Genomic DNA, 23,711 nt, shown 5'->3' with positions numbered 1-23,711 from the left:
CATTTCAGTTTTCGCCTATGGCAGCAGGAAGACTAGGTGCACCTCTGTGAATACTATAAAATATATAGAAACAATTTCAAATAGAAGCAAAAAAAATGTTAATTTGACACAAATGACTATTCGCATGTGGCAAGATTGTAATTGAATTATTTTTGATGCATTCTGTTGTTAAAATGACAGTAAAATGTTATTGTCGTTTGAAAGAAATAACCAATTTATCTGTGAACATCTCCATCTTTTCACTTGTCACATTATGTTCTATATAATTAGTGCTATCTAGATAAGCATATCCAGCAATTGAGATCATCATATGTTCAAGTATGGAATTTCTAATAGGGAGGGCAGTTGAAAGTGCTCACTCTTATGCTACTGAAGAAGGTAATCACTTCCAGGAATGTTATTATAGCTCTTCCTTTGACAGGCCCTGTCTAGGGCAACTGAATCAACAGTAAAATAGTGGTAAATTTGGTGCACTGATGAACTAGGCTGCCCTGTCCCCTGACACAAGGACAAATCACCAACTATCTGTCTGTCCAATTATTTTTAATCATCCTTGCAAGGCAGAAAATAAAAACCAATGCAGAACTAGAGAACTGTTGGCCCCTTCCTAACAACACTGTCACATAATGCACAATATTGTCACCACATCACAGCCAGTCTCATATATAATATGTAAATACAGTGTGTGTGTATGTATATATATTATATATATATATATATTGTCCCCTGGGTGGCCGTGAAGAACACACTTGTCATCTTTATCTAATGTACAGACATAAACTTTTCATCTCCTCCTAATAAACTGTGCCATGAGGGAGAGATGCTATTACCATTTAATACAAAGGCAGCAGCACTCAAACCTATCACCTCCTAGTAATGTAAAACATCAGTGACATGCGCCGGATGGCTATAAATCAGCACAGAGCAGACATTTGCACATTCATACCAGAGAAATTCCATCCTAAAAAACCCAGTTTTTAGAACACAGAACTAATAAAAACAAGCAGTTTATTCGAGTACAATAAAGCATTAAAACCCCTTCATTACTTGTGGGGTCAGTACATCCTTCACCATTATATACATATAGTGATCATGACGCTCAGTGTATACTGTGGCTTAGAGGATCACATAGGGACATCCATTACACATATAGAGAAGACACATTACTTTGCCTTTCAGCTGATGCAGTTTACCCCATTGCGGTCACCCTCCCCACCTAGTATAAGATCAACCCATTGAGAGATGAAAGGTGAAGATCACTTATTTACAGCTCAGGTGTCCTTGAATACCTCTGACACTGAGAAATCTCTTTGATAGTTGCGCTGATTTGCATATGCAAATTTGATATGAATATACATCACAAGTAAAATATGTTATAGGCTTTAATTTTGGAGCTACACTTTCCATAATCAGGCTCATATGTACAGCTAGAAATATGTACAGGCATTGATTGGTATAACTTCCACTTCCCACAGAGACAGCAGAGAGAAGCCCTTTTCATACTGGATTAGGAGAGGTGACTGAAGTCTTTTTTGGCCACAAAATATAAATGCATCTGATTGGCACATGTCTATTTCACAGGGCACAGGCAGCAGGGCTGGCACCCAAATTGCTGTTTCCATGAATGCTATCTGGCATCATGCAGTTCTAGGTATTCCAGGGCAATTTCATAGCAAAACCGGTACTGGTCCTGTCAAGAGAAAGATTGGGATTCCATGATTAGTAATAATGCTACATTTTTCTATACCAACTATAAAAAAGGGTTCAAAGTTGCCTATTTCATTGATAATTTCATATTTAGTAGCTACGGTCTTACCAGTGTTTCCACCATATTTGGCTTAATATTCCGCAAACTTTTGACAGCATAGAAAACATCAACCACATGGTGACATCGAGTCATCTCACACAGCATTGCGCAAGCACAGAATGTCCCACTCCGACCTCCGCCGTTTCTGTAAAAAACGTGCAGAAGAAATGTCACAAAAGCAAAAAGATTGACGTAGAAACTGAAAGCCTACAGAAAATGAATGGATGCTTACAGACAGTGCACAAGGGTCCTATGCTCTCTATTCTGCTCTTGCCACTGTTCGACCATGGAAAGGAGTTGTAAGAAGGATCTTTTGGTGTCTGGAGTATCTCTGTATGGAGACCATCTTAGATACTGGAAATGCTTGACCAGGAGATGTTCATCCTACAGGAAGGATAATACAAATGTACTTGAGTCACACTGCAATACCCCTGAAGAACATGGATCTAAATGGTGGTTCTATATAGTGGGCAGCATCGGAACGGGAGCATGTGAGGTGAGTATGTCTTTTTTATATCATGCATGGCCATTTTATATATACTGTATAGATATTTTTTTCACTGGGCAACTACTTTCAATTTTACATTTATACCATATGAAAATAGTGTGAATAAGAAAGCCATGAAATGAGAAAGAGAACAATGAAAATTACTGGTCATTACAAATTATTTGGGACCACAGAATGATATGCAATTAATTCAATATTTTTAGTTCTTAAAGGGAAGCAAACACGATGGGTCACATATTCATAACCACTACTACCTTGTTTATAACAAGCCAAGGTGTTTGAAATTATAGTCAATAAACTAAAAAAAATATAATCTTGGTAATAGTTATTTCTTTTTTTGTGTTTTAAATTATCATTAGGGGGTAAAAAAAAAAGTGTTACAACCAGCAGACTAGATGGCTACAGCTGCTGCCAATTCTCTATTATAGGTTTATTTTTTTAATTATAGCTTTTGTAAAAGCGTGGAACAGCCCAGCTCATTAACCCCACAATTTTTTTACATTTTTATTAAAAGGAACACTAAACCTAGAAATGAATGATAAAAATAAGAAAAAGGAATATAGGTTCTGTTATACTGTATCAACCAAACAGATTTGACTTGGGGATACTCATAAGGACGATATCCTGACAGTCCCCTGGTCTTCATCCTTTAAACCCTATAAAGCAGGGGTGCACAACCTTTTTTGGTTAGGGGCTACGTTGTCAGCCTAGACCAATTCCAAGGGTGTATCACTGTACAGCAGCGGCGGCATGAAGCGCACGGCGTCATAACAACCAATGACGCCGTGCGCTCCTGCTGTCAGAAGGAATCCCGGCCGGGTTACCACGGACCGCTCTCGGGTTACACGGCCTTGTGCATGAGGCCTATATATCATAAATGTCTAGTTACACTTCTATAACTCCCATCTAATGGGAGAATACATGAAAAATACATGTAAGCAGCCAATACATATCTGTTACCAGATGGTTGGGGGCCACACAGAATGGTATCGAGGGCCGCATGTGGCCCCTGGGCTGCAGGTTGTGCACCCCTGCTATAAAGGTATCTGGAGTTTGCTGCATGGGAACTACCAGGCTGCTACCTGCTAGAACAGTCTCTAGTTGGTTGACAGCTGACCCAGGGGGGGTCAAAAGACACCAGTGTGGAGAAAAACTGTAGTCAGGGACTGGCCAAGGTGAGGGCAGAGTATGTGCAATCCGATAAACAGTCCAAGGTCAGGGCGGGCAGCTCAGGGTCAGTACAGAGACCAAGTAAAGATCAGTTCAGGCAGAGAAGGTTCAAATCCCAGAGACAGGCAGAATTTGTTACATGGGCAGAAAAGCGTAAAACAGCACACTTTTGCAGGACACTAGCGGAACCTATTGCTCAGGCACTTTCCCACAGGGGATGGTGCCTTAAGTACAAGGAGACCAGCCATTTTTATTCATGTTGTGTGTTTAGTATTCCAATAACTGTAGAAAATTTTAATGCTTAAATTAGGTATTCAAATGTCAATGGACACTTCTGGCTTATGATTTCTTTGACATTCTCTCTGACATTCTGAAGCCAGGCAGTTTGTCCAAACCATTTTAAAATCTTTACCTTAAAATAGTTGCTATAGTACTAAGACTTATCTCCACAAAATAAGGAATAAGGGGGTCATTTGTTAAGACCGGCATTTTGGGCGCCGGTCTTAATAACCCCTATATCTGGTGGTGGATCTGCAGCAGGCCTTTACATAACTTCGGCCCATCCAGTGCCAGTCTAAATATAAGCCAGCTTCCTAGCTGGCTTACATTTAGACGATTTTCTACACCTAAAACAGGCATAGAAAATGATGAATGAGACAGGCCTACAGGTCTGTGCCCTTTCCTGACCACTTTATTTTAGACCTAGTGTGAGCGGGGAAAAGTCGCAGATTGCAGCGCGAATCTGCACCAGAAATACGCCTAATTTAGGCGTATTTATGTTTAATAAATGACCCCCTAGGTGTCTGATTAGCAGAGGTCCGATTACGGGGCCCAATCAGATCACGAGAACTGGGCCCTGATTTCCCCAGTTTGAATACAGCAGCGGCCATGCAATGCTCACTGCTGCTTTTTCCAACTCTACAGACTGCTGGAGATAGCAGAGTGCTTGTACACAGTGCATTTGTTCTTATAATTGGTGGGTGTGTAACATCATATTTCCCTACCTCATGAGATTTCCCTACCCTCGTCACTTCTGGTCGCACCGGACATGACGCGAGGAGGTGTGCCGCGCAGGCGCACAACGAGGGGGTAGGGAAATTTCACAGCAGAGTGCGCATGCGCCGGGATCCTTGCCAGCGGTTAGGGTTGGGAAAAATTACGGGCCAGTGCTCAGGCGCAGTGATCGGATGGATGTTCTCAGCTGGACACCAGACGACACTGCGCATGCGCTGGGAGCCTCACCAGCGGTTAGAGTAGGAAAAAAGCACTGGCCCGTAACTTTTCCCTGGTGAGGCTCCTGGGGCATGCGCAGTGTCGGCCGGTGTCCAGCTGAGAACATCCATCCGATCACCGCGCCTGCGCACTGGCCCATAATTTTTCCCTACCCTAACCGCTGGCTCCCGGCGCATGCGCACTCTGCTGTGAAATTTCCCTACCCCGTTGTTGTGTGCCTGCGCGGCACGGCACACCTCCTCACGTCATGTCCGGTGCGACCGGAAGTGATGAGGGTATGGAAATCTCACGAGGTAGGGAAATATAACGTTACAGGGGCCCCAGCGGTCAGACCTCCACTGATCAGACACTTATCCCCTAGGAAGACAAGTAAGATAGGGGATACGTTTTAGTAATCAGACAGACCCTTTAAACCGCGCCACTGTTATCCATGGATTGTGTCTGAAATTGGAATTCAGTCCAATTCACTTGGATAATGCTAAGCTGCAGCTCATGGACTGGAATGGTATTGTTTCTAATTCCAATCAAACCAACATAACATCTCTAAAATCAATGACCTGTTAAGAAGTTTTCCAGGTTCCTACTCCTGTTTGGTACATGTAATCAGGTTACAGATGCCTGCTGATGGATTAGGTAATGCCATAAACTAAAATATATTTAAATTCACCCACTTATTCTGCCCCATATAGCATAGCTTGTTAACATATTTTAACCCAGTTCTAAGCTAAATTATAAAGTATTGAATAAGATCCTGAAAGACTGCAGCACCAGTGACAATTAAGCTCCTACAACAGTTGACTTCCAAAGACGCTGTATCGAAAAAAATAATCAGACACGGCCTAAAGAAAATCAATGTACAAATCGAACTTACATGTCAAACAGCCAAGAAGACAGATAAACGCAGAGAAAATCTGAAATAACAGCTACATTGGCTGCATGCAAATTTCATTTAAGTGCTACACAAACATTTGCTGAAACTGTCAATCAAGGGTGCAAATTAATGGTTTAAGTGCATAAGACACCATCTTATTAGCACAAGCCACTATCCTAGTAAGATAAAATGTATAAATGCCACTATTCTCACTTTACGCAGTAATGTAGGTGGAATATTAGTTACTCTTAGGTCAAGTGATCACACAGGGTACAGCTCTAGGTTAGTATTGCTTTGAACATATTGAAGTATATCGTCTTCCTATTGAAGCTAGACATTTATGAAGCCTTCACTTTAGCTGCCGATCAAGCCCTCCAAATATGACCCGTCAGCCAACAAGGAGTTAAAATATATTTTTTTATCTTAAAGGTATGTCAACCTTATAAAATTTGCCTCCAGAATACTGCCATATACAACAGAATCTTTGTGCACATATCTATCTAAGGTATAGACGCGGAGTCCTCCTCTTGTTTATGCAATTCTCTGTATGTGCATAAAAGACCAGGCTAAAGCCATAATAATATCAAGCTTACTAGGGTATATACCTACACTGCATTTGTGAAAAAAATTACAGGAGAAAAAAGTGGAGGATCATACAGTTGTTGTGAAGGGAAAAACTCAAAGTCCTAGAAAATGTAAATGATCTTAACCCCTTAACCCCTTAAGGACACAGCCTTTTTACACCTTAGGACCAGGCCATTTTTTGAAAATCTGACCAGAGTCCCTTTAAGTGCTGATAACTTTAAAACGGTTTGACTTATCCAGGCCGTTCTGAGATTGTTTTTTCGTCACATATTGTACTTCATGACACTGGTAAAATGGAGTCAAAAAAAAAATTTTTTTTTGCACCAAAAAATACCTAATTTAACAAAAATTTCAAAGTTTCAGTTTCTCTACTTCTGTAATACATAGTAATACCCCCAAAAATTGTGATGACTTTACATTCCCCATATGTCTACTTCATGTTTGAATTGTTTTGGGAATGATATTTTATTTTTTGGGGATGTTATAAGGCTTAGAAGTTTAGAAGCAAATCTTGAAATTTTTCCGAAATTTACAAAAACTCAATTTCTAGGGACCAGTTCAGGTCTCAAGTCACTTTGCGAGGCTTACATTATAGAAACCACCCAAAAATGACCCCATCTAAGAAACTACACCCCTCAAGGTATTCAAAACTGATTTTGCATACGTTGTTAACCCTTTAGGTGTTGCACAAGAGTTATTGGCAAATAGGGAGGAAATTTGAGAATTTCATTTTTTTGTCTAATTTTTCATTTTAACCCATTTTTTCCACTAACAAACCAAGGGTTAACAGCCAAACAAGACTGTATCTTTATTGCCCTGACTCTGCCATTTACAGAAACACCCAATATGTGGCCGTAAACTACTGTACGGCCACACAGCGGGGCGTAGAGTGAAAGGTGCGCCGTTTGGTTTTTGGAAGGCTGATTTTTATGGACTGGTTTATTTACACCATGTCCCATTTGAAGCCCCCTGATGCACCCCTAGAGGAGAAACTCCCTAAAAGTGACCCCATCTAAGAAACTACACCCCTCAAGGTATTCAAAACTGATTTTACATACGTCGTTAACCCTTTAGGTGTTGCACAAGAGTTATTGGCAAATGGCGATGAAATTTGAGAATTTCATTTTTTTGCCTAATTTTCCATTTTAACCCATTTTTTCCACTAACAAAGCAAGGGTTAACAGCCAAACAAGACTGTATCTTTATTGCCCTGACTCTGCTGTTTACCCTTGGGTAGGGTATGATTTTTGCGGGATGAGATGACGGTTTGATTGTTACAATTTTGGCGTACATGCGACTTTTTTGATCACTTTTATTACCTTTTTTGGGAAGTAAGGTGGGCAAAATTTTTATAGATCAGGTCGTTACGGACGCGGCGATACCAAACATGTGTAGGGAATTTTATTTTTTTCATTTTTTATCAGTGATAAATGTGTTTTTTGATTTTTACTTTTTTTTCACTTTTATTCACTTTTTTTTGACCCAGACCCACTTGGTTCTTGAAGATCCAGTGGGTCTGATGTCTGTATAATACAGTACAATATATATTGTTCTGTACTGTATTTTACTTACACTGAACAGATCTATGCCTTTCAGCACAGATCTGTTCAGCACCATGGACAGCAGGACGCCTGAGAGGCGTCCTGTTGCCATGGGAACCTTCCCCGTCTGCTCAGTACTGCTCAGAACTTCGCAGACGGGGAAGGGTAAGGAGGGGATCTCTCGGGGGGCTCTCTGGGGGCTCTCTCCCTCCCCATCGGGGGGCTGCAAAGGCACAGCAGCCCCCCGATGGGAGAGGGAGGGAGCTCCCTGCGCTGTTAACCTTTTCCATACAGCGGTCCGTACGGACCGCTGTATGGAAAGGGTTAAACGGCTGACATCGCATCGCAGATGTCAGCCGTTTATACCAGGGTGCCAGCAATGTGCTGGCACCCTGGTATCCCCACTAGACACCAACGATTATACAAGGGGAGGCGGGCGGGGGATCGCGATCCCGCCTGCCGCACCGCCCGCCTCCCGCACCGCCCACACCGCCCGCAACCCTCCCCCTGCACCTCCCGCCACCATAAAAATCATTCGGGGGTGCAGGGGGGGGTGAATAAAACTTTTTTTTTAGGCATATAAAGTCTCTGATCCCCGCGCGGGGACCAGAAACTTCAGAAATCGCAGCAAACCGCAGGTCTGAATTGACCTGCGGTTTGCCGCGATCGCCGACATGGGGGGGGTCACGGGACCCCCCCGCGCATTTAGCCTAGGTGCCTGCTCAATGATTTGAGCAGGCACCGGGTTCCGATCACCGCCAGCCGCACGGCAGTGATCGAAAATACACAGGGCGTACATGTACACCCTGTGTCCTTAAGTACCAGGGCACAAGGGCGTACCTGTACGCCCTATGACCTTAAGAGGTTAAGGACCCAGCCCTATTTCACCTTAAGGACTTGGCCATTTTTTGCAAATCTGACCAGTATCACTTTAAGTGCTGATAACTTTAAAATGCTTAGACTTATCCAGGCCATTCTGATACGGTTTTTTCGTCACATAGTGTACTTCATGACACTGGTAAAATCAAGTAAAAAAAAAATCATTTTTATTTATAAAAAAATACCAAATTTACCCCAAATTTGTAAAAAATTGCAAATTTCCAAGTTTCAATATCTCTACTTCTATAATACATAGTAATACCTCCAAAAATAGTTATTACTTTACATTCCCCATATGTCTACTTCATGTTTGGATCATTTTGGGAATGATATTTTATTTTTTGGGGATGTTACAACGCTTAGAAGTTTAGAAGCAAATCTTGAAATTTTTCAGAAATTTTCAAAAACCCAATTTTTAGGGACCAGTTCAGTTCTGAAGTCACTTTGCGAGGCTTACATAATAGAAACCACCCAAAAATTACCCCATTCTATAAACTACACCCCTCAAGGTATTCAAAACTGATTTTACAAACTTTGTTAACCCTTTAGGTGTTCCACAAGAGTTAATGGCAAATGGTGATAAAATTTCAGAATTTCGGCAAATTTTCCATTTTAATCCATTTTTTCCAGTAACAAAGCAAGGGTTAACAGCCAAACAAAATGCTATATTTTTTGCCCCATTTCTGTAGTTTGCAGAAACACCCCATATGTGGCCATAAACTACTGTATGGGCACACAGTAGGGCATAGATGGAAAGGTGTGCCGTATGGTTTTTAGAAGGCAGATTTTGCTGGACTGTTTTTTTTGACACCATGTCCCATTTGAAGCCCCCCTGATGCACCCCTAGAGTAGAAACTCTATAAAAGTGACCCCATCTAAGAAACTACACCCCTCAAGGTATTCAAAACTGATTTTACAAACTTTGTTAACCCTTTAGGTGTTGCACAAGATTTTATGGAAAATAGAGATACAATTTCAAAATTTCACTTTTTTGGCAGATTTTCCATTTTAATATTTTTTTTTCCAGTTACTAAGCAAGGGTTAACAGCCAAACAAAACTCATTTATGGCCCTGATTCTGTAGTTTACAGAAACACCCCATATGTGGTCGTAAACTGCTGTACGGGCACACGGCAGGGCGCAGAAGGAAAGGAATGCCATACGGTTTTTGGAAGGCAGATTTTGCTGGACTGTTTTTTTTGACACCATGTCCCATTTGAAGCCCCCCTGATGCACCCCTAGAGTAGAAACTCCAAAAAAGTGACCCCATTTTAGAAACTACGGGATAGGGTGGCAGTTTTGTTGGTACTAGTTTAGGGTACATATGATTTTTGGTTGCTCTATATTACACTTTTTGTGAGACAAGATAACAAGAAATAGCTTTTTTGGCACAGTTTTTTTTTTTTTGTTATTTACAACATTCATCTGACAGGTTAGATCATGTGGTATTTTTATAGAGCAGGTTGTCACGGACCCGGCGATACCTAATATGTATACAATTTTTTTATTTATGTATGTTTTACACAATGATTTCATTTTTGAAACAAAAAAAATCATGTTTTAGTGTTTCCATAGTCTAAGAGCCATAGTTTTTTCAGTTTTTGGGCGATTATCTTAGGTAGGGTATGATTTTTGCGGGATGAGATGACGGTTTGATTGGTACTATTTTGACGTACATGCGACTTTTTTGATCACTTTTATTATCTTTTTTGGGAAGTAAGGTGGGCAAAATTTCAATTTTCTCATAGTTTTTATTTTTTTATTTTTATGGCGTTCACCGTGCGGGCAAAGTAACACAGGGACCTCCCCTTTAACATTGACTTTCACACTGACTACCCCTTTAACAGTGACTTTCACAGTGACCGCCCCTTTAGCAGTGACTTTCACAGTGACCGCCCCTTTATCAGTGACTTTCACACTGACCGCCCCTTTAACAGTGACCTTAACTGTGCCCGCCCCTTTAACATTGACCACCTCTTTAACAGTGATCTTGATAGTGGCCGCCCCTTTCACAGTGACCTTCACAGTGCCCGCACCTTTAACATTGACCACCCCTTTAACAGTGATCTTCATAGTGGCCGCCCCTTTAACAGTGACCTCCACAGTACCCATCCCTTTAACAGTGACTTCCTCAGTGCCTGCCCCTTTAACAGTGACCTCCACAGTGCCTGCCCCTTTAACAGTAATCTCCAAAGTGCCCGCCCCTTTAACAGTGAACTCCACAGCTCCATTTACTAGTGGCCCCTGCCCCCCATGCATATAGCAGTGTAGTTGTGCCGTCATATGTCATATGACTGAATATTTAAGGACCTGCGAACTGCTAAAACCTGTGATCAGTTTTTACCATAGTGATGGATCATGTGACGGACCATGTGATGAGCGTAGTGACGTCATCAAAGGTCCTATTCCTCACAGAACAAGACAGAAGAGATGCCGGTTGCGCAAACAAGTGGATTAAGGTTAGAGTTAAATGATTTTTATTTAATTTTTTAACCCCTCCAGCCCTATTTTACTATGCATTCTGTATTCAGAATGCTATTATTTTCTCTTATAACCATGTTATAAGGGGAAATAATACAATCTACACTACAACTAACCCAAACCTGAACTTCTGTGAAGAAGTTCGGGTTTGGGTACCACAGTCAGTTTTTTATCACGCGAGTGCAAAACACATTGCGATAAAAACTGAACATCGGAACGCAATCGCAGTCAAAATTGACTGCAATTGCGTTCCTACTCGCGCGGGTTTGCCGCAATGCACCGGGACGCTTCCGGACCTAATCCGGACAAGCTCGTGTGCAAGGGGCTTTAGAATAGAGAGATCTCATTCCACCACGGTGAGTTATAATTTCCTATTGGCCAACATGTAACGTCTGGCCATTTTTGAAAAACAACCTACGTGTGCAACCACCCTACTGCCAATATAGCACTCCCTCTCTTAAAGAAAGCAGTCTTTTACCAAAATTCTAAAATCTGCAAAGTACTTACCCTTGTAATGTTTTGTACTCGGAACAGACGGGTCACTACATCTTCATCCACAGACCCAGACACAAACTGAACTTCCATTGGTCCATATCTGGATATACCATTATCTGGCCAGTACTGCAAGCAGGGCTAGGATTTAGGATACAGAACAAAGGATTTTAAAAGTAAAGATTTATTCGGAAGGATTTATTCAAAGACATGTGCAGTGCTGTGTGTATGTCAGTGGCTCGGGGTAAAAATTTGTTAGTTTTTAAAAATAATCTTATTGATTGCTATGGTGAACAGTGCTACTTTTGCAAACTGGTCATATGTATGAGGCTCCCACACCATCAGATACATTCATTGACAAAAAAAAGTAACCTACCAAGAAGAAGTTGGAATGGAATGAAAGTTTATATGTGAGAATGTAATGATGGCATATGTAAGTGATAACAATATTAGAGCAAAATGATACGTTTATTGGGGAAAACTGTACAACTGAAAGGAGGTGCTAGTGCCCTGTCGGGCCACCTTCAGCCTCGATACGCGATACTGTTGGCCATGGGGGCATACAGGTTCTGCATGGTATCCTGCGGCACATGATGTTTGTTGCAGCTGGACCTGTAGCTTCTACACACTAGTAGGCTTCCAAAGCTGGTGTCTCAGCAGGTCAAGGAAGTGTGCAACCAAAGTTGTATGTAGGTGTGCATTATCCTGCTGAAACAGTTAGAAGCCCTGCCATGACACTGACATTTCTATCTAGGTGCGGGGTTTTTTTTTGGTTTTTTTTTTTCATTAGAGTAAATAGGACAAGGAAACAAAATATCACAGGTTCTAGCCCCCTAAGGGGGATACTAGTTATAAAATAAAATTAAAAAAAAAAGCTTAAAAAAACCCCCACCAATACAACAAAATAGAAAAAGTTTAAATCACCCCGCTTTCCCAATTTTACATAAAAAAATATATAAACAATAAAAAATAAACATATTATGTATCTGCGCGTCCAAAATGTCTGAAATATTTAAATATATTTTTTTTATTTCATGTGCGTTGAATGCCGTAATGGAAAAATATATTAAAAACAAATGATTCGCCATTTTTTTTGTCACCTTGGCCCCCCAAAAAATGTACTGTAATCTGTAATCAAAAACCACAAAATTGTACCAATAAAAAGTACAGTACATTTAGCAGAAAAGAAGCCCTCATACAGCTCTGTAGACTGAAATATAAAAAAGTTATTGCTATCAGAAAATGATGGTTAAATAAAATTTAGATTTTTTTGCAAAAGTTTTAATTTTATTTAAAGTAATAAAACAAAATAAAACCTATACAAGCTTGGTATTGCTGTAATTGTATTGAGCTGCAGAATAAGGACATCATGTCCTTTTTAATACACAGTAAACGCAGTGATGTCAAAACCCCAAAAACCTTGGTGGAATTGTGTTTTTTTGTTTTTCAATTTACCCTGTTTTCCCATAGCAGACATGGTGAATTAAATGGTGCCATTAAAAAATGTTTCTTGTTGCGCAAAAAATAAGCCCTCATATGGCTATATGAACGGAAAAATAAAAAAGTTATGGCTATTGGGATGTGGGGAGGAAAAATAAAAAATGCAAAAATGAAAATAGACCCGGTCTTTAGGCGGTTAAAAATAGTAAGGGGACTATTCTGTAAACAGAAATAAAGACTTTATGGCATATGCCATTTGTCCTGCCCTAATAACTATTGTAACAATTATGGAGCATCTTTTATTAGAACTTCATATTGTGCCAGTCCTTTTAAATATCTAGGAGTAATAACAGAGGAACAGCTCAATGTATTCTAAGAAAAGATGTTTCAGAATTGTTATTTCAAGGGGAATACCCACATTTACTAAAACAGACATGTCAGGAGAGGTGACAGACCCCTGTTCAATAAACAACATAAACAGGGCACATATGCGGTATTTCGATATACTAGGTACTTTTATTAAAAGGGTTTACCGTAAGTTTAATATTGATGGCCTATCCTCTGATAACTTCTGAAAACCCTGCCGATCTGCTGAAGAGGCTGAGTGTGACTTGAAGAGGCTCACAGGAGTTCAGCACCCTTTCAAACAGCTGATTGAAGGGGGTGCTGGCAAACCCCCACCATAACATGTTGATATCCTGAGGATATGCCATCAATGTTAAACTCCCAGAAAACCCTCTAAATAAGTTGGAATTTTCCTTTAAAAAATAGATGATAAATGTCTGATTGCTGGGTGCCCCAGCTCTGAGCTCAGGAAATGGGAGAGATGAGGTCCCAGTTTCTCCTCACTGCATCACTTCTGCAAGGAGTGGAGCATGCACAGTGCCACTCCAATATGGGACTCGCAGAGAAAGATTAGTACGTCATCCGTTGTCTTGGTCAGCCCCATGAATGGAGTGACAGGGCTAGTGATTAGTTGGAGGTCCAGCGGCGGGACCCCCAATGACCACTTCTCACATCCTGAATACAGTTTTCATTGTGGGACAACCACTTAAATTTCTGCTCTCCCATAAACTACCATTTGTTCACAATTGGAAGGACAATGTATAGTATTTAAAAGGCTTCTGTCACCCCACTAAAGTCATTTTTTTTTTTTTGGGCTAGTTAAATTACTTATATTGCGATATATGAAAATATAATGGTGTTACTTACTTTGATTCAGCAGTTTCTTCTAAAAACGAAGTTTTATAATATGTCAATTAGGTCTCTACCAGCAAGTAGGGCGGCTACTTGCTGGTAGCTGTTGCAGAAAACCGCCCCCTCGTCGTGTTGATAGACAGGGCCAGCCGGGATCTCCTCCTCCGGCCGGCCCTGTCGGCATTTCAAAAATCGCGCGCCTGTGTTCATTCGGCGCAGGCGCTCTGAGATGAGGAGGCTCGCCTCCTCAGAACTCCCTCAGTGCGCCTGCGCCGATGACATCACCGAAATAGAAGACGTGATCGGCGCAGGCGCACTGAGGGAGTTCTGAGGAGGCGAGCCTCCTCATCTCAGAGCGCCTGCGCCGAATGAACACAGGCGCAGGATTTTTGAAATGCCGACAGGGCTGGCCGGAGGAGGAGATCCCGGCTGGCCCTGTCAATCAACACGACGAGGGGGCGGTTTTCTGCAGCTGCTACCAGCAAGTAGCCGCCCTACTTGCTGGTAGAGACCTAATTTACATATTATAAAACTTTGTTTTTAGAAGAAACTGCTGAATCAAAGTAAGTAACACCATTATATTTTCATATATCGCAGGATAAGTAATTTAACTAGCCCAAAAAAAGACTTTAGTGGGGTGACAGAAGCCCTTTAACATTAGGTTACTGGGACTGTAACTATAATAACTGTATCATAATTTATATGACTGGTTTCCTCTGCCGGAACCCAATGCAGCTGCAACACTACATCCAGTCTGTCTCCCACAGCGATAATTCTGCTTTCACATTAGCACATTTACCATGAAACCAGCAATAGCCGGATATATTTAATATGCAAACATAATTACGCATCCAGCACTAATACATTTATTAGTTCATGGGTAAAATAAACAGTTTTCTCTTACCCAGGCAGAATTTGACTGGTTCAGCTGATTCAACATAACAATGCTAGTGCAGCCATAGTCATATACCAGCCTCCAGAAATCGGTGATTGTGGTCTGCAAAGGGTGTACTGTGACTATGACATGTGAACTTCTTTTGTAACTCTGAAAAACAGCAAGACACAATTGTAGATCTTCACCACGTAGGACGTGTTGCTATAAAAGTAGATCATTTTGTCAGATGGACCATTATCAGAGGTAAAGACTCAAAATGTGTCTATAGAGTGGAGAAGAACCCAACAATCTTAATGTGACCCCTTGCTGGCATCAGTTCATGAAATAACATTGTGCTATTTCTGGACTGGCAGATATTTGTTGAGGAACCATGCTGTCCACTGAAGGACATGAGAATGGCCTACTCCTCACTTGCTTGCTAACATACAGTAGCTGTGATTATGGAGAGAGAACACACAGCTTCACACAGACCGTACGAATGGGAAACAGGTCTATCCTGATGTGGTACCTCTATTTTTCATTGACCCCCACAGCAGTTGTTTGGTCAGCCTGAATAATAGATATATGCTTGTCTGTGAACATGGAATTTGTACTTGACTGCAGGGAAATGTATCATATGCTGATGCAGCAAACATTAACTTGACAATTGACACGTTAAACACACAGGGGCAGATTTACTAATATTGTCTAGTTTTTAGATAGTCTAAAACTATGCCAGATTTATCAAAGTGGCTGGATAACTGGCCTATGTAAAAGTACCATCAATCACCTGATGAACGGGCAAAAGCTTGTATATCGGGTCAATGCATCCTTGATGAGGAAAAAAATATATATATCATAATTTCTGGGTAGCAGATTATCCCAATGCCTCGGAAAAAAAAAAAAGAATTTTTGGGGATAAGCAATCGCTTGTCCCCATACAGAAGGGATAATTGCTGCATATGAACACAGCGGTAACCTCCTCTGAAAAGCCGCCAATTATCAGGAACAAACAGTTTATTCCCAAAAATTGTCTGTACGGTCAGCCCATGTAAAGAGACCTTTGTGCACAGTGCACCCAAATTTTAGTGCAATTGTTGACACACACTGTTGCACCATAAGCAGCGCTGTTATTTCCTAGACTTTTTCTTGGAAGCTGCAGGATCATATTTCATGTTTTTTATATTCGACCAAGTATTATCTCTCCCGCCTCTTCGGTAAAACTTTGCAAAAGCGTTTCCATCAGTTCAACTAAGCTATCGATAAACTTTAGAGAAAGCAATGGATTCCCTTTTTTTAAAAACAATATGTGAGAACACTTTAAGGTGAAAAATACACCTATGGGAAAGTCACTACCCCCTATTAAAGTGGTTTTCCAGGAGTTTTAAACTCCTCTAATTAGGTCATCAGTATCTGAGAAGGCCACAGCACTCCTGTGAGCACCGTGGCCTTCTTTCAGCTTTCCCTAGGCCAGTGACATCACGTTCATCGTTCACGTGGCCTAGGAGCAGCTCAGCCCTATTCAAATAAAAGTGGCTGAGTGCAATACCAAGCACAGCCGCTATACACTGTGGCACTGTGATTGGTAACCTGCGAGAAGGCTGCAGCACTCACAGGAGCACCACTGCCTTCTCAAAACAGCCTATTGGTGGGGGTCCCAGGTGTCGTACCCCCACCGATCAAGACTGATGACCTATCACGAGGATAGGTCATCAGTAAAAGAAATCCTGGGAAACCTTTTTAATATAAAGAGGGGTTATATTTTCGGGAGTTACATTGTTTATAATTGTTAATTTCTCAACTTAATGGAACTTTATTAGTGCAATAGTTCAGAGAGACCCTGATGTATCTTTTAATTGCACATTGCAAAAAATACCACAATTGGAGGCTTATATTTGAAAATCAATGACTGCAGCTTACATCGGTCAGGGCAGCATTAATGTAATTGCTGGTATCCTCTCCATGTGCAGAGAGTAATAAAGGCAGAGAACGGTCAGGGGGCAATACATCCATACTTCGGTTCTTGTCTCGGTTGTGCGGTAACAAAGCAACGCTGCACTCCTCTACACCTAGTTGCGCTGTCACTGAATTTAGTGTCTGCAGAGAAATAACACAGTAGTTAGCAAATAAACCATGTAGATATAAGTAATATGCAGTACTAAAAGAGTTGCCCCACAACACAAAAAAGTTCTTAATGGTAATGTTAATAATTTCACCCAGGCAGGCCCCTTGATGTTAGCATCGGAGCAGTTCATGTCTGATGCTCTCCCTTGCCCTGCGCTGGATCGCGCAGGGCAAAGGCTCTTTATTTACAATAAGACACTGTCCAGCGGAGGCTTCCGCCCAGCAGTGTGTTCGGTGATGTCACCGGCTCTGATGGGCGGGCTTTAGCGCTGCCCTAGCCGTTTTACAGGGTAGGGCAGCGCTTAAGCCCGCCCATCATTGCCAGTGAAGTCACTGGGCTCACTGCTGGGTGGAAGCCTCCGCCTGGCAGCCCTATGGAGAGCCCGCTTTGTCACAGGAACTCCAGAAAATGCCTTTGTCCTGCGTGATTTAGAGCAGGGCAAAGGAGAGCATCGGAGCATGAACTGCTCCGATGCTCAAGTCAGGGGGACTGCCTGGGTAAAAATGGGGATATGTCCGTGTTCAGCTCTTAACCCGGACAACCCCTTTAATTAGTTTGCAAATGAAAATGAATGAAAAATTAAAACTTTATAGATAACTTCAGGCTCTTTTTTATGGTCCCAGAAGTGGAACGTTTGCTGTAAGCAATCACATTCTGACACATATCCCAGTGGCAGGGAGAAAGGAAGCGGGGAAGGAGGCTAGCTTAGCCTCCTCAACATGTCATGGACACACAGGGAGGAGAAGAAAGTTCCCTGTCACCAGAGTCTGTGTTGGAACATCATCATTTAAAGATAAAGCTCCACTTCTGCAGTGAGCTCCTGAGGAGCTGGTGCAGAGGATGGGAGTGGTAGTGGCGCTGATGAGATGTTGTGTCATGGTGTACTCCCTCAGACCCTTGCTCCCTGGGGATCGGTGCAGTGGAAAAGCGTAGGGCAGAAGTAAAAGAATAAAAATGTTAGTGCAAAAGAATGTAATTTCTATCGCCAGATGTTGAGGTATGGTGGTGGGCAAAGTGGCAATGTATTTTCCCCTATGACATGTTATTTTACTGCTGATGATAATAATATATTAGACCCCTTAGCCCATGTAATGGCGTATTCCTTTGGAGATTAATTACATTTAGTCAACTGACTATTAAGCGCCTTTATTTTACATGTGCTCTCTTCAGTTAAAACGTAACTTTTATTTCTTAAATTATTTTAACCAGCCTACTCCCACCAAGAGGAGAGGAACAGGGTGGTTAACCCTGTCCCTGCCAACCATACCACGTCATGCTGGTGCACATTACATAACATTTTAGAAAGTAACATATAAACTGCAGACACCCCCAGGTCTGGAGTACTGCACTTCCAGGACTGGGTCTGAAATCAGGCCATGTATAAAGCTTTCAGAATTAGATTATATTGGTGAATGTCATTCATTTACATTTGCAAACCCCTGAAGAATTTTTGGGGTCTTTAGACAAGCCCTTTAAGGATTATCATATTACCTGGAATTCATCTCTCAGGTGTGTTGAGTTGCTCTGGGTGTCTATCTGTAGCATTTCTTTGTATGTTTGCCTGAAGTCACATGCAGGAATAGCTGTGTCACCACAAAGGCAGGCCTCAAGGATGGCATCATGGATAAAAACATATTGCTCCTGAAGCATTAAAATTAACATTGCACAAATCATTATATTACAAACCAGCAGGTAATCTCAATATGACCTTCTCCATTGAGGTTCTTTCCAGCCATCTTACCTGAGTCTGCACCATGTTGATGCGTCGAGAGCACAGTGTTTTCACACAATTGTATATATCTACAACTCCTTCACACTCAGCCATGTCCAGCATTACATCTAAGACAATGTAGCATCCCGTCCTGCCAGCTCCAGAGCTATTAGAAGACACAAGACACGTAAAGGGTCGATCACATGAATAATTTTCAAACTAAAAGTCCTGAAATTAAGTTAATGTCTGTTTTGAATTAATTCACTGTATTTCTAGCAATTACAAAAAAACTAGCAAAGTGACTGATTTGTTAGAGTGAATGATGCTGGATGATGAGAACCTTCACAGACAAAAAAATATTTTCATTTTCTTTTGCTTCCATGTATCTTTCTTGGAGCTGGTAATAATTCATGCTGCTAGTGCAGGCTCTGAGTAATATCAGTCTCCTTCCTCATCTGGCAGCTGACAATATAGTCCCTTTACCAATCCAGCTTTACAATCCTAATAAACTGAGGAGTCTTCTCAGCTATAAATGCCATGTTATTGCAGAGACTCCAGAAAGCTATCTCTATTGGCTGTTCTGCAATGATCAGATGATGTCTATGCAGAGAAGCAGCCAACTGTCCAGAAGAAACACTTCTTTCCCCTCAATCAGCTGTTAGGCTACTTTCACACTAGCGTTTTTGCTGGATCTGGCAGGGTTCAGCAAAAACGCTTCCGTTACAGATAATACAACCATCTGTATCTGTTATGAACGGATCCGTTTGTATTATCTGTAAAATGGCCAAGACGGATCCGTCATGAACTCCATTGAAAGTCAATTGGGAATTGATCCGTTTTCTATTGTGTCAGAGAAAACGGATCCGTCCCCATTGACTTGCATTGTGGATCATGACAATGACCGTTTTGCTCCGTATCCCATGACGGAAAGCAAACCGCAGCATGGGTTTGCTTTCCGGTATGAGAACGCAACCAAATGGAACCGAATGCATTTTGGAGCGTTCTGTTCAGTTAAGTTTTGTCCCCATTGACAATGGGCACAAAACATAAGCGTTTTTTTTTCAAGTATTGAGACCCTATGATGGATCTCAATACTGGAAAATATTAGCAGTAGTGTGAAAGTAGCCTTACACTGTGCAGTGTAAACCCGCCTTAAGGGGGTTCAGCAAATGTCCTTTATCATGTAGAGAAAGCTAATACAAGGCACTTACTAATGTCCTGTAATTGTCCATATTGCTTCCTTTGCTGGCTGGATTCATTTTTCATTATATTATACACTACTTGTATCCATGGTTATGACCACTTTGCAATCCACCAGTGGTGGTTATGCTTGCACACTATTGGAGAAAGTGCCGACCTATGGGCACTCCCATGGTACCTGCCATTAGAGAGACAGGTACTTTTTCCTATAGTGTGCAAGTACGGCCATCATTGCAGGGTGGTTGTAACCATGGAAATGAGAAGTGTATAATGTGATGGACAAATTAATCAAGTCGGCAAAATAAGCAATATGGGAAATGATAATATATTAGCAAGTGTCTTGTATTAACTTCCTTTTGTTGACAGGGTCGAAAATATGATTTAATTCATGCATGGCAGTTTCTTGGAGCAAACTGCATCAGAATTTTGGTTTTGATTTGTAAATCTCGCCTACTATTCTGCATAGTATACCCACTTTAACGATACACATATAGATAATAACAGCACAAGACAACAAACAGCCATTTGGTATTACCGACCTGCAATGCACCACAACAGGCCCAGCATCAAGTGGTGTAGAAGACTTTACTCTTCGAATAAAAGCAAGGAGACCTGTAGCGTGGAAGGGTACTCCATGCTCAGGCCATGAGAGGAAGTGAAACTGCTTTACTTCATGTCTGGCAGTATAACCCCGCTTAAAAAAAAAAAAAAAATCACTATATTCATTATAAACACAGGAAAAAGGGAAGCTTTGAAACAGATTGATATAGATAAGCTATTTATTCACTTACCCGCTCCAACGAAAGTGTTCTAACTGTATACTCTGACAGAGTTTCTGTATTAAGTAAGGTAATGCGTATATCCCCATATGTTTCTGTAGTATCGGGCCAGTACTTGCTGCATTTGACCTGTGCAGAGGATGATATTATACGGCACAACTGAGAAATAACAAGCCTCAAAATGGAAAATAAAACTGGAATATTAACAACCACCTACTAAAAGATGTTGCTCTCACATACAGAAATGTAAAATATTATTAAAGACAGTCTTTCATCAGATCTGATCATGCCAAACTGATGACAGCACTAAATAGGGGCATAAAGACAAGGATGCATTTTGTGGTGCTTTATGAGGAGTAGTGTGAATATTAAGTTTTATTCTGCCTGATTTATCTCTCTCAGATACCTAGGAGGGGCTTCACTGTGAAGTTTTCTCTGCATTTAGAGAAAGAAAATGGTTGGCACTCCAATGTAGCAATGTCGTTCTGGTGCTCAGTGGTAGGGTGTTATTCCCAAGTACATATCAGAATACACCACGGCACTCTGTAGACATTTGTAATGCAAAATTTAGTATTTATCAATCAATCCATTAGTGTTAATTTGACATGGCCAACGTTTCGGTCCTACCAGGACCTTGTTCACAGCCATTTAGTCAGGAGATGCACGGAGAGTGGACAATAGCATTCCTCAACAGGGAGAATGCTACCATCCACTCTCTGTGCATCTCCTGACTTACTGGCTGTGAACAAGGTCCTGGTAGGACTGAAACATTGGACACGTCAAATTAACACTATTGGATTCATCAATAAATACTAAATGTTGTATTATAATTATTTTCACCTGCCCTCCTCTCTGCTCTGAGTGACAGCTGTAGTGGTTGGATGCTACATTTTCCACTCAAAGAGGCAAGGAGCTCAATGAAGAGAGTCCGTCACAGTCAAGCACCACTTCCTGGGCACTTGCAGGGTCTCAGTCATGCAGTTTAACATTGTCAAAACTTCCTATATCTTCAGGCAACACTTAAATGGGCATAAACTGTTCCAAAGGTAGAGAATACCCAACTTTCACACTCCATGAAAGGCGGGATCCAAAATGGCAATGGAATACACTGTACACTAAAAGTCAATCCTTTTATTTATTCATACTTTCTGATTTCTATAGGTCATTAGGTCAGGAGAAACTATCCATAATGAAGAATAATGGTGATCATCATTGTTTGAGACTGATATGCCCCATTGGAATTCAGAAGCCAAGTAGTAGCAGAGATTAAAACCAAAATATTACAGGTAAAATCAATTCCCATTAGTTCAGCTTCTACTCTATAACAAGCTACACCGGTTCATGGATTGTGTCTGGTACTGTAGCTCAGTTCCACTGAGAAGAATTGGGCCTAACTGCAATACCACACACAACCTGTGGCAGCCATGTTTTTCTAATCTTGGCCAAACCCTTGAAAAAAAACTCACTGAAAAAAGTGGCCTAAACGGGTGGAAATGCTCTAAACCCAAACAGTGTAGCGTGTCTATAACTGGGGGAGCAATTCCTCCGCATGCGGTCCGGAGATAACGGCAATCCCCAGCAAAAAAATGCGTACAATGGAGGATGCCAGAGCGGACCGCATGCACCACAAGGATATCTTACACAAAATGATACATTGTGCAGATGAAATAATATATAAATACAAAAATCACTGCAGAAAAGGCACCAAAATGATACACAATGAATGAGGGGCTCCGATATGTTCCTGACTGGAAGATATTGGCAAAGTTCTCAGCTTTTAACATCGGCTTGAGGAATTATCTAGTATTGTCAGTTGCGTATCATTTGTAGGTAGTTATGAGTTTTTCTGAACTGATAAAGTGGGGGTCCATACCAAGTTCTGCTATGGGCCCTCATGGTTACTTGGTACGCCCCTGATTACCCCTTTCTATGCAAGAAAAAACATATTTACAATATATTTTAGTTGCATACTGTATATATCCTGAGGGATTAAAGGAGATAAATGTAAAGCTACGACATAGATAGATTGGAATATTGGACAAAATATCTATTCTTTCCCTGCAGGGTAATTTATGTATCTATAACCTCTTCTCATAGTGGTAACAGAAAAAATAATGTACCTAGAACTGAGCATATTTTTCTTAAGGAAAGGACAAGAAAAATGCTTCTAAGGCACATGGAGACCATCCAACCAAACAGAAGGGGACTGCACCTTGTGTGTTAATCCCACGACTGTGTGATGGATGCAATACAAGACACGCAGTGATAAAGAGAGTAAACTAATTACAATGCGTTCACGTCAGCACTGTTTGGTAGGGTGCTGAAGGAAGAGTGCTAATGAGAAAGGAAAATTAGACCAGCAGAGACCAAACAAAATCATTACAGTTAATGGAGATTTACGAGAAAACACAATTTAAAAAATGATCTGATGTAAGGAACATTGTTCTTAATTATCCGTCAGAGCAACACAGCGACAATACTAATCATATTAGCCGAGAACAATCCAGTTCACAGCATTAACTGCTGTTTTTTCACACATATCTACAGCAAAAGCCAGATTTAAAGCAATAAAAATACATTCAGTAAAGCAAACATCTGCTTTGTTTTGCTGTTCTATGCTCGTCCCATTCACAATCTACTCTTATATGACACCTTCCAATCGCAGTTTAGCAGACACATTATGCATTCAAGAAATGGGCTTAATCAAGGGTTGGCAAGTCTACCTGAACTGGAAAATATTAAACACAGATTAAACACAGATCTATACGATTAGGGTTAACCCTTTCTCTTCTAATATGAAAAGACAGCATAAATTAAAG

At 41.1% G+C, this 23,711-nt stretch overlaps 1 protein-coding gene across 1 annotated transcript in view; it reads right to left on the bottom strand.

Moving 5' to 3' along the window:
* Nucleotides 1-233: 233 nt before the first annotated feature.
* PTPRU (protein tyrosine phosphatase receptor type U) overlaps nt 234-23,711 on the bottom strand; it is a 144,491-nt gene continuing 121,013 nt past the window's right edge. Inside the window, exons 21-30 of the mRNA XM_040424364.1 lie at nt 20,905-21,021; nt 20,653-20,807; nt 18,944-19,079; nt 18,694-18,843; nt 16,998-17,174; nt 15,108-15,248; nt 11,582-11,707; nt 2,040-2,191; nt 1,817-1,952; nt 234-1,690 (exon numbers count right to left, since the gene is read on the bottom strand). Coding sequence (XP_040280298.1) covers nt 1,628-1,690; nt 1,817-1,952; nt 2,040-2,191; nt 11,582-11,707; nt 15,108-15,248; nt 16,998-17,174; nt 18,694-18,843; nt 18,944-19,079; nt 20,653-20,807; nt 20,905-21,021 — 1,353 coding nt within the window. The 3' untranslated portion in view covers nt 234-1,627. The remainder of the gene's footprint in view (nt 1,691-1,816; nt 1,953-2,039; nt 2,192-11,581; nt 11,708-15,107; nt 15,249-16,997; nt 17,175-18,693; nt 18,844-18,943; nt 19,080-20,652; nt 20,808-20,904; nt 21,022-23,711) is intronic.

The sequence above is a fragment of the Bufo bufo genome, chromosome 3 (genome assembly GCF_905171765.1).
Source record: "Bufo bufo chromosome 3, aBufBuf1.1, whole genome shotgun sequence".
Taxonomy (NCBI): domain Eukaryota; kingdom Metazoa; phylum Chordata; class Amphibia; order Anura; family Bufonidae; genus Bufo; species Bufo bufo.
The sequence above is the reverse complement of the archived record's forward strand: the minus strand, read 5'-3'. Positions and strand labels throughout refer to the sequence as shown.